This window comes from Stegostoma tigrinum, chromosome 12 (assembly GCF_030684315.1).
Source record: "Stegostoma tigrinum isolate sSteTig4 chromosome 12, sSteTig4.hap1, whole genome shotgun sequence".
NCBI classification, from domain to species: domain Eukaryota; kingdom Metazoa; phylum Chordata; class Chondrichthyes; order Orectolobiformes; family Stegostomatidae; genus Stegostoma; species Stegostoma tigrinum.
Genome location: NC_081365.1, coordinates 5,560,329 through 5,571,998, shown reverse-complemented (window position 1 = coordinate 5,571,998; position 11,670 = coordinate 5,560,329). Strand labels below are relative to the sequence as shown.

Sequence of the window (11,670 nt, the reverse complement as noted above, 5' to 3'; positions counted from 1 at the left end):
AAATGGCTAGCACGAGGGGTCATAGTTTTAAGCTGGTTGGTGGAAAGTATAGAGGGGATGTCAGAGGCAGGTTCTTTACGCAGAGAGTTGTGAGAGCATGGAATGCGTTGCCAGCAGCAGTTGTGGAAGCAAGGTCATTGGGGTCATTTAAGAGACTGCTGGACATGCATATGGTCACAGAAATTTGAGGGTGCATACATGAGGATCAATGGTCGGCACAACATTGTGGGCTGAAGGGCCTGTTCTGTGCTGTACTGTTCTATGTTCTATGTTCTATGTTCTAGAATCCCCATAGCATGGAAACAGGCCCTTTAGCCCAATAAGTCCACACCAATCCTCAGAACATCCCACCCAGACCCATCCTGGAACACTGCCGGCAAACTTGCATGGCCAATCTACCTAGCCTACACATCTTTCGACTGAGGGAGGAAACTGGAGCACCCCAAGGAAGCCCATGCAGACACAGGGAGAATGTGCAAACTCCACACAGACAGTTGTCCGAGGCGGGAATTGAACCCAGGTTTCTGGCGCTGTGAGGCAGCAGTGTTAACCACTGAGCCACTGTGCTGTCACCTTGCGAATCTGCGACTATTACAATTTAAAACCACAAGGGCAGCAGATACATGGGGACACCATCAGTCGCAAGTTCCCCTCCAAGCAACTCGCCACCCTGACTTGGAAATACATCACTGTTCCTTTAGCGTCGCTGGGTCAAAATCCTGGAATTCCCTCCCTAAGGGCATTGTGGGTCAACCCACAGCACAAGGAGTGCAGTGGTTCAAGAAGCCACCTTCTCAAGGGGCAACTATAAATGCGGGGCCCAGCCTGTGACACCCACATTCCACGAGTGAATAACATCCTGTGGACTACCATTCCTTCTGTGATACATCAGCAGTTTTGAGAAATAGCTCTCTCTGAGGGGATAAAGACAGGTACTGCAACACAAAGCATTTTTGTGATTTTGAGGACAATTTTTAATAAATAATGTGGCAAGGAAATTACACTTTTAAGGATTATTTGATCCTGATTACGTAAATTTATGACTACGGAAATGAACTCTTACATAAAAAGTACCAAACATCGTAGACAGGTTTGCCGATTCCCTTCACAGGATACACCACTGCCTTTAGTACCACTAATCCGAAGTCCCAAAGTTAAACCTTGATCCAATGACACCGCCTGTTACATGAGATTGAAAAGTGATCTCTCTTCAGTTTTTACAGGGGGCAATCAGGTATAAACCTGTACCTTCCCTCGAATGTAAAATAGTGTACCCTGTTAATTATATAGCTGTTACCAAGCAGCATCCTGTTGCTGCATCTCTCTACCTCCTGCTCTTGTCCCACACCACAATGAGCAGAATCAGCTTAGAGATCAGCAAAGACAATTAAAGAGATTTTTCAGTGGCAAAAGTCCTCATTGACGTTATGCAGACTGGTCTGCTTGACTGTAAACAGCCACAAATTTTGTCTCAAGTCCTCCTCTTGACAAGAACCTTCTCTTACAAAGGACCAAATGGAATCTTTGCTTCTTTCACTAGGCTCTATGCAACTGGGACTTCCTAACTCCTCCTGAATTGAACCTCATGTTTCCATTTGCTCCCTCACTGACCCCTTCCCCAAAGCAGCTGCTAACAGCTGGAAAATTGAACACCTCTCCGATCTCCTCCTCACCTCCCCCCACTTTCTCTCGTCACATGCAATTCTCCGCATTGGTGTCGGAGATTCGTAAGTACCATTAAAGAATGGTTTTCCTTTCAAAATTAAGTTTAGTGATTGTGCTTTTGAAACCAAGAAATAAACCAAAAAAAATTAAAACAGTGCATTACAACGACAAAAAAAATTACATATATTATTAAAAACAATTCAGCTTTTCGCCAAAATGGCCATTCTTTGGAGGATGGTGTTTAACACACAGCTTATTTACAACAGGGCTGAATAGGAACTTGGAGGTTTAATTAGGTGTGACAAAAAAATCCAGTAAATATTTACAATATGAATCACCCCATTTCAATTTTCCATGTTGTAGGAACTCTACCTCAGTCAAAAAAGTTTTCAAATTGAGTGACAGTCAAATCAAGACATAAATTATAATTAAAAGCCAAAATTGTCCCTCCCCACCCCAAAAGAAACGAAAAGTCAAAATTGATACAGTTTAGAAAAAAAAGGACATGATCAATCAGTGTGATGCAAGCATTGATAATTTACATGGTCTACTGTTGCGCCAAACATTATATCTGGCATCAAATATCATCCAAAGGCAGGAGTTTTACAAAAACTGTTATAGATCTCTCCAAAGTGCAATCGGAGTTCATCATTTGACATTGCTTTGTTCTTCAGCTCTCAGTTTCCTGTAAATAGAAATAGAAAAGGGAAACCGGTCAACAACACAAACCTGCTAGATGCAATACCGCATTAGAGATCATTGAAGACAAAGAATACTTACTACCTGTGTACAAAATCAGTTGAGTGAGAGTAAAGGCCTATACATAGCTAGCAAGCTGGAGGGAGAGTTTGTAGTGGGGTTTCTCAGGAACCATAGAATCCCTACAGCATGGAAGCAGGCCATTCAGGCCTGCCAATTCTGCAAAGAGCACCCTACCCAGATCCACCCCCTACCCTATCCCTGCATTCCTCATAGCTAACCCACTTAACCTGGACATTATGGGCAGTTTAGCACAGGCATGCCACCTAACCTGCACATCGGTGGGTTGTTGGGGCGGGAGGGGGTGTGCGGTGGGGCAGAACCAGACCTCCCAGAGGAATCCCACACAGACATGGGGAGAATGTGCAAACTCCTCACCAACTGTCACCCACAGAATCAAACCCAGTGCTACCCACTGAGCCACCATGCCACCCAGCATCAGTGTTGAATCAGTATTGAGGCACTTGTCACAAAATATATCCAGGATCTAGATGCTGGAGCATCATTTTAATGTTTTCTGATGCAACAAAACTTGGGGGAAGCACTGTAAACTGTGAAGGGGATAGTGTAGTCCTTCAAAGGGACCAAGTTGGTGATGTGGCCAGATAGGTGGCAGATGGTGTTCAATGAAGAGATGACGCATTTTGATCGAAGGAGTGTGGAGAGTCAGCGTACATTACAGAGTGCCATTCTGAAGGATGTGTAGGAGCAGAGAGTTTTGGATGTATCCATGTAGGTAAGTCAGGGAGGTGTAATATCTAGGGGTTATCAAAGTGTGGACCTGAATGAACACAGCAGGCCAAGCAGCATCTTAGGGCCTGGGTTCAAATCCCATTATAGCATATTCAATAAAATGTCTGGAATTAAAAGTCTAATGGTGACAATTGTCTCATACAAGAAACATTCTGGTCTGGCCTATGCATCACCCTAGACAAGGTAACAACATGATTGACTCTTCAGAACCCTCTGAAACGGCCTTGCGAGATACTCAGTTATACTGAAGGGTAACTAGGTGCATGGGTAATAAATAAGGCACAACTTTTCCTAGAAATAAAAACTGAAATTGCTCGCAAAACTCATCAGGTCTGGCAGCATCTGTCGAGAGAAAGCAATGTTAATGTTTGAGATCCTGCGAACCTTCTACAGGACTGGACCCAGACCTGCTGAGTTTTTCCAACAATTTGTGTTTTTGTTCCTGACTTCCATCATCCACAGTTCTCTCAGCTTCTTACACAAATGTTCCTAGCCTGTTTTAACAGGGACGTACTGTATAAGAGCAGACATGTTGTGATGAACAATATACTGGTTGATCTCAGCTGGAATACTGTGTCTAGTTCTGGGTGCTACAGTCTTGGAAGACTGTGAAGGAACTGGAAAGAGTGATGAAGAGGTTCATGAAAATGGTTCCAGACATGTGACACTTCAGTTATGAGGAAAGATCGGAACTGTTCACCTTGGACAGGAAAAGGGGAAGAGAAGTTTTAAAAGAAGTTTTCAAAATCATGGCAAGACTCGACAGAGTAGAAAGGAGGAACGGTTCCCACATGTAAAAGAGGTTCAGAACTAGAGGGTATAGACTTAAACTAGTTTGCTAAAGAAGCAAATGCAACATCAGAGACAAACTTTTGCATACAGTGAATAGTTAGGGTCTGGATTGCGCTGCCTGGAACTGTGCTGAAGATTAGTTCAATTGAGACATTGAATAGGACACGACATCATAGAATCATACAGGACATGAGAGGCCCTTCAGCACATTAAGTCTTACCATCAAAAATATGCTACTACTTATACTTGTCTTCCTTTTCCACATGTGAGTGTTATGATACATCGTGTGTTCTTCTGAGTACTTTATAAAGATTGTGAAGATACACATCTCCATCATCTTCCCCAGACTGTGCATTCCAGTCCCCCACCAACCCCTAAACCTCCTGCCTTTCACTTTAAAAGTGTGACCCTTATTCTTGACCCTTTGACTAAGTGGAATGATCATAAAAATAGAAATAACATGCAAGGCACTGAGGAAAGGGCTGGAAAGTGGCTCTAAGTCATATCGGTCATTTGGAGAGCTGGTGTAGACATGATGGACCAAATGATCTCCTTTAAGAGGTGAGTTCCATATCTTTTCTCATCCATTTGTCTCCCTGTTTATTCCTGTATCATCTCAGGTCTGGTAGCGGAGTGTTCATGACACTGAATCATAGATTCAATGATCTAGAACATAGAACATGGAAAATAGAACAGTACAGCACAGAACAGGCCCTTCAGCCCACAATGTTGTGCCGACCATTGATCCTCATGTATGCACCCTCAAATTTCTGTGACCATATGCATGTCCAGCAGTCTCTTAAATGACCCCAATGACCTTGCTTCCACAATTGCTGCTGGCAACGCATTCCATGCTCTCACAACTCTCTGTGTAAAGAACCCGCCTCTGACATCCCCTCTATACTTTCCACCAACCAGCTTAAAACTATGACCCCTCGTGCTAGCCATTTCTGCCCTGGGAAATAGTCTCTGGCTATCAACTCTATCTATGCCTCTCATTATCTTGTATACCTCAATTAGGTCCCCTCTCCTCCTCCTTTTCTCTAATGAAAAGAGACCGAGCTCAGTCAACCTCTTTTCATAAGATAAGCCCTCCAGTCCAGGCAGCATCCTGGTAAACCTCCTCTGAATCCTCTCCAAAGCATCCACATCTTTCCTATAATAGGACGATCTGATGCCAAACTGGAATGAAATCTAGAAGGACAATGCAGTAGATGCACGGGAATTCACCTCTGAACTTTTCTTAAAGCCACATACTCTCCCAACTTGGAAGTGTATCATTGTTCCTTCTTTGTCACTGGGTCAAAGTCCTGGAGCAGCCTTCTTCACAGCACTGTGGGTATACCTACATCTGTAACAGTTCCACACTTTAACATCACTGCCTCCAGGGTAATTGGGGAATGGTAATACATCTTTGTCTGTGATAGTCACATGCCAAGAACAAATTAAACAAAGCTGAGAAATAAAGTGAACATGAAAGATACAAAAAAAATACATAAGGAAACCAAATCTACAAAGATGTCCATCAAAATAACAAATTAATAGGCCAATCAGCCCCATTGGCCAAAGCTAGTGCACTGCAGGATTCTCGTACCACTCCTCTCCATTTCACCCTTTCATCATATCCTTCAATTCCTCTCTACCTGATGAACATAGCTCAGTTCTCTTTCAATGTTTTTCTGTTGTTTGCCTCAAATACATATTTTGGTCAGCAAGTTTCACATTTGAGTATTTACTGAAAACAGACACTTTGTTGAAGATCATCAGGACAATGTTGCACTCTCCATAGCAACAACTCTACTGAGCAGAATTCACTTGCCAACCAACCAGCACACACTTACACAGTGTGAAAATATTGTTCTCCTTTACGATAGTGAATTGTAAATGTAATTCTCTGATACTGAATTCAAACTCAACCAACTCAATGCCAACCAACTCAATCCCAACCAACTCGATCCTATGTGACTCAATCTCAAACAGCTCAATCCCAACCAGCATGATCCCAAACAGCTCGATCCCAAACAGCTCGACCCCAACCAGCTCGATCCCAACCAGCTCGATCCCAACCAGCTCGATCCCAAACAGCTCGATCCCAAACAGCTCGACCCCAACCAGCTCAATCCCAACCAGCTCAATCCCAACCAGTTCAATCCCAACCAGCTCAATCCCAACCAACTCAATCCCAATTAGATCAATGCCAACCAACACAAACCTAACCAAACTTCATTGATGAGATGAACAAAACAAAATGCTTTGTGAAAATTTGTCCATTTTAGGCAAATCTCAAGGTCTGTAATACCAATTCTCTGCATTTGACCACCCTCTGGAATCCTGTGTTGTGTTTACTGATGTCCTTCTTTATGAGAGAAATGTCGCTGCCAGAAAGAGGTGAGCGTGTGGAATTCTCTGTCACAGAAAGCAGTTGAGATCCAAACATTGACTGCCAAACTGTTCTGCAATTATAGAGCTATTCAGTTATACTTGTGACGGCAGCTCAGCGCCACCTTCTAAAGGAAAACATTGGTGGACATTAAATATTGGTTTTGACAGCAATGTACTCATCCTGTGGTGGGGCTGTCAACTGGAAATGTCAAAACTGTTCCAAAAACAGTTACGTGACAGATGTGTGTAGATGGAATTAAGATATTGTTCAACTGTGATCTAACCTGAACCCAAACGCTATTGCGCATCTAATACTAATCCATATCTGATCTAATGAAGTGAGGCTTAAAAGGGAGAAACAACAAGGGCACTAGGGGCAGGAGTAGGCTATTCAGCACCTCAAGCCTGCTCTGCCATTTGATATGATCAAAGCTGATCTCATCTCGGCCTCAACTCCACATTCCTGTCCACTCTCCACAACATTCTACCCCATTACTAATTAAAAATCAGTCCATCTCCCCCTTAAGTTTACTCAATGTCCCACCAACCACCACACTCTGGGAGAGTGAATTCCACAGGTTTTTGACCCTTTGGAGAGAAATAATTGCTCCACATCTCGGTTTTAGATCTGCCACCCCTTACCATAAAGCTATGACCTCGCGTTCTGGATTGGCCTACCTGGGGAAAAATCCTCTCTCTGTCGACTTTATTAGTCCCCTTTAGCATCTTATGTACAATAAGACCATAAGACATAGGAGAAGAAATTAGGCCATTCGGCCCATTGAGTCTGCCCTGCCATTCGCTCATGGCTGATGGATTTCTTAACCCCATTCTCCCGCCTTTCTCCCCGTAACATTTGATCCCCTTAACAATCAAGAACCTACATATCTCTGCCTTAAATATATTCAACAAATTGACCTCCACAGCCTTCTGTGGCAATAAATTCCAAAGATACACCTCTCTCTGGTGAAAAATAGTTTCTGCTTATCTCCTTTCTAAAGGGTCTTCCCTTTACTCCAAGGCTGCGTCCTTTGGTCCCAGTCTCATAGTCCTACCTCACTTAGATCTCATCTCATTCTTTTAAACTCCAGGCAGTTTGGGCCTAAACTGCTCAATCTTTCTGAGGCCAGTTTAGAAAAACTGCGTACAATTCTGATCACCCTTCTAAAGGAAGAGTATTATTAATCTTGAGAGGGTGCATAAAGGATTCACAAGGATGTTGCTGGGACTGGAGGGTTTGAGCTACAGGGAGAGGCTGAATAGGCTGGGTTTTTTTCCCTGGAGCGTTGGAGGTTGTGGGATGACCTAAAGTCACTATGGATAGGGATGAGTAGCTGTACCTGGTGGGGAAGTCCAAAACTAGAGGGCATAGGTTTAAGATGAGAAGGGAGAGATATAACAAGGACCAGAGGCGTAACATTTTAACACAGCAGGTGGTATGTATATGGGAACTGCCAGAGGAAGAGATGGCAGCTAATACAATAAAAACATTTAAAAGGCATCAGGATGGGTACATGGATAGGAAGGGTTTAGAAGGTTATTGGCGAAATGCTGCCGGTCAGATTGGGATGAGTGGTCATTGTGGATGAGTTGGACCGAGATGTCTGTTTCCATACCATGTGACTCAATAAGACAAACTTCCTATGTCTGGTGAATCTTATCAGAACTACCTCCCTCCTCAAATAAGGGGAAAGGCCTTTTTATAAGTCATTAATGGGAGGAGGACATTGCTGGCTAGGCAGCATTTATTGTCCATCCCCAATTGCCCAGAGGAAAGTTACGAGTCAACGACATTGCTGTAGGTCTGGAGTCACATGTAAGCCGGACCAGGTAAGGATGGCAGTTTCCTTCCCTAAAGGACACTAGTGAACCAGATGGGTTTTTCCTGACAATTGACAATGGATTCATGGTCATCGTTGGACTCTTAATTCCAGATATATTTTACTGAATTCAATATCCATCATCTGCCATGGCAGGATTCGAACCTGGGCCCTCAGAATGTGGTCTGGGCCTCTGGATTAACAGTCCTCCTTCTGTTGTTATGTTAGTCAAGCTAATATGGAAAAGTAAAAGGAAATTTGGAACAGAGGAAAATGACAAGGGTCATTCCTGGTTGATTTAGCTATGGGGACTGATTGGAAAAGCTTTGCTGGCTATCAGAATGAAAGAAACGGTGTGGATTGGACCTGATTGGATAGCTCTTTCAAAGATCCGGCGCAGGCATGATGGGCTGAAAGGCCTCAGAGGCACTGAGTTTTTACAGCATCGAAAGAGGCCATTCAACCCATCGTGTCTGCACTGGTTATCGAGATACTGAGCTTTACAGCATGGAAACAGACCCTTCAGTCCAACTCATCCATGCCAACCAGATATCCCAAACTGATCTAGTCCCATTTGCCAGCATTTGGCCCATGTCCCTCTGAGCCCTTCCTATTCATTCACCCATCCAGATCTATTCTCATCCCACTATCCAGCATGTGGACCATAGCCTTGTATAGTCTGGCGTTTCAAGGGCTCATCCAAATAATTCTCAAAAGTCTTAAAGGTTCTTGCCTCTAGCACCCTTCAGGCGGTGGATTCCAGATTCCCACCATCCTGTGATGAATTCTTTTTGCCTGAAATCCTCTTGAAACCTAGTGCTGCTTACCTTAAAACAGCATCCACTGCTCACTGACCCCTCAACTAAGGGGTAAGTTTTCTCCCTCTCTACCCTAGCTATGCCTTTTGTAACTTTGTGCGCCCCAATCAGATCCTCCTACAGCCTTCTCTGCTCCAGGGAAAACAGGCCCAGCCTCTCTAGTGTCTCCTCCTCACTGAGACTTTGCAGCCCAGGACACATCCTGATTGAGCTGATTGATACTCTAAGGGTGTTGTACATACTAACTGGGAACAAGACTGTGCCACTTGGTGCTTCGAGCCTGCTCTACCATTCGCTAAGATCATTGCTGATCCGATTATAACCTCATCAGTGCTTTCCTGCATGGCTTCAACGATCTTTCGTCTTACAGATTTTTGTTAATGTTTTCACAGGATGCAAATCAAGTCTGAGTCCTTAACAGTTCTATAAATCTGCCCTCTCTAAAGCAATCCTATGCCCCCAATCCTCACCCCCACCCCACCGACCTTTCTCCTACATGAATGACCCCCTGATCATTTACCTCAAAATCTTCTTCCTCACATTCGTACGTTCCCATTTCCTGAAGGCCAGCATCCAAAGGGTTCCTGCGGGAGATGCCAGTGGTGTTTCCAGCCATGAGTTGTTCTGCTCTCCTCCGACCCCCAGATCCTCTAGAGGACATGGAGCTGGAAGAGCTGGGCTCCCTGGGATTCTGTGCAGAGGGGAATGTTGGCCGACTGTATGGAAGCACATCCTCTGCAGCACCTGCGTGACATGCACACGAGAAGGTAAGATGGGGGTGAGAAGACCCAGAGGACCTCTAAACATTTCGTGGCCATTGTTCTTGCCCTATGATTGTGTTGAGATGAGATAGACAGGCCAGCGTTTCTTCTGTTTAAAGTTTTCTATTGGTAAGTGGGCATTGCTGGCGATGATGGAATTTATGGTCTATCTTTGAATTGAGTGAGGTGCTAGCTCACCTCAGAGGGAAGTTAAGAAGCAACCATCTTGATGTGGGTAGGGAGCCAGACCAGATGAGAAGAGCGAATTTCTATTTGCAAACCGAGTGGTTTTTTACAACTCATAAAATCAATACGAACGAGAGGGACATAGATTTAAAACGATGTGCTGAAAAAGCAAAGGTGATGTGAGAAAAAACTTTTCTCACGCAGGATGTTGTTGGGGTCCGGAATGCACTGCCAGGAAATGTGCTGGAGGCAAGTTCATTTGAGGCATTGAAGAGGGGCAAGGGATGATTATTTGGATACGGACGTTATGGAAGGGAGGTGGGGAAAAGGCAGGGGATTGGCACTGGGTGCAGACATAATGGGCTGAACAGCCTTTTTCTGTGCTTTAACAATTCTATGATTCTATGATATGGCAGATTCATGGTCCCAAAATTACTGAGCCTAACTTTCAGTACCAGGTGTTTATTATTTGATGGAACTTATTCATCTACTGAATATAAATTCCACCAGCTGCAATTGTGGGATTTGAATCCATGTCCCAAAAACATTAATTTGGATCTCTGCATTGCTAGTGTAGTGATATCATCGTTAATCCTGACTCCTGCCTTTTCTGTTAGTCATATTAACATGGACCAGGAGTGGTCCAGGAGTAGACCATTCGGCCACTCTGGCCTGCTGAACCATTCAAAAAGGTAGTGGTTGATCTAATTGTAGCCTCATATCTGCATTCCCACAGCCTCCTGATAACCCTTTAGTCCTTGCTTTAAAAGAATTGCTCACCACTGCCTTAAAAATATTCAAGAACTCTGTTTTCACTGTATTTTTGGGAAAAATGCTCCAAAGATTCACTACCCACTGAGAGAAATTATTTCCTCTCACCCATTGAAAGAGAGAGGAACTTAATTAGGAAGTGAATCTAGGAGTTATTGGGAGAAGGCAGGCAGGTGGAATTGAGACCAAGATAAGATGAGTCATTATCTTATAAAATGGTGGAGCAGACTTGGTCGGGGGGGGGGGATGCTGAATGGCCTACTCCTGCTCCTAGTTCTGAAGCTCTTTTAGTCAAGTTTAGGACCAGAGGACATCATTTAAGGCGAAGGGGTTATGGACTTAAGACAGGGATATGGAAGAATTTCTTCCCTCAGAGGGGAGTGAATCTGTAGAATTCTTTACCACAGAGGACCGTCGAGGCTAGGTCATTAAGTATATTCAAGGCTGAGATAGACAGGTTTTTAATCAGGAAATGAATCAAGGATTATGGGGGGAAAGGCAAGCAAGTAGAGTTGAGGATGATCAGCCGTGATTCCAGGAAACAGTACAGCAATGTCAATGGGCTGAATGGCCTATCTCACCTCCCATGTATTATGGCGTTATCTCTGCTTTAAATAAGTGGCCCCTGGCCTTTCAACAGTGATCCCTCGTTCAAGAGTCTCTCACAAGAGGAAATGTACTTTCCAGATCCACTGTCCACCCCTCCAGATCCTAGATGTCTTCATTATATGGTCCCAGGCACACACAACCCATGACCTGATCCTGATTGGATGACTGTAGACTTTTAATTAGATGGCCTTCCCCCCTCCTCCTCCATTGTCCAACAGTTAATCAATGCAGATTTTGAAACAAAGTGAAAATCTACCATGTTCTTTTCTCCCCTTGGTTTGGCCAATAACAGTGTCCTCGAGAATCATCCAGTATTCCGGGAAATTCCTGCGACAATCCAGGAGGAATTGACAC

General features: G+C 44.0%; 1 protein-coding gene across 9 annotated transcripts in view; it reads right to left on the bottom strand.

Moving 5' to 3' along the window:
• Positions 1-959: 959 nt before the first annotated feature.
• Positions 960-11,670, bottom strand: part of robo1 (roundabout, axon guidance receptor, homolog 1 (Drosophila)) — a 687,941-nt gene continuing 677,230 nt past the window's right edge. For all 9 annotated transcript variants that reach the window (XM_059650085.1, XM_059650094.1, XM_059650090.1 and 6 more), the window contains 2 exons: positions 9,510-9,733; positions 960-2,350 (listed from right to left, as the gene is read on the bottom strand). In XM_059650085.1, coding sequence (XP_059506068.1) covers positions 2,336-2,350; positions 9,510-9,733 — 239 coding nt within the window. In that variant the 3' untranslated portion in view covers positions 960-2,335. The remainder of the gene's footprint in view (positions 2,351-9,509; positions 9,734-11,670) is intronic.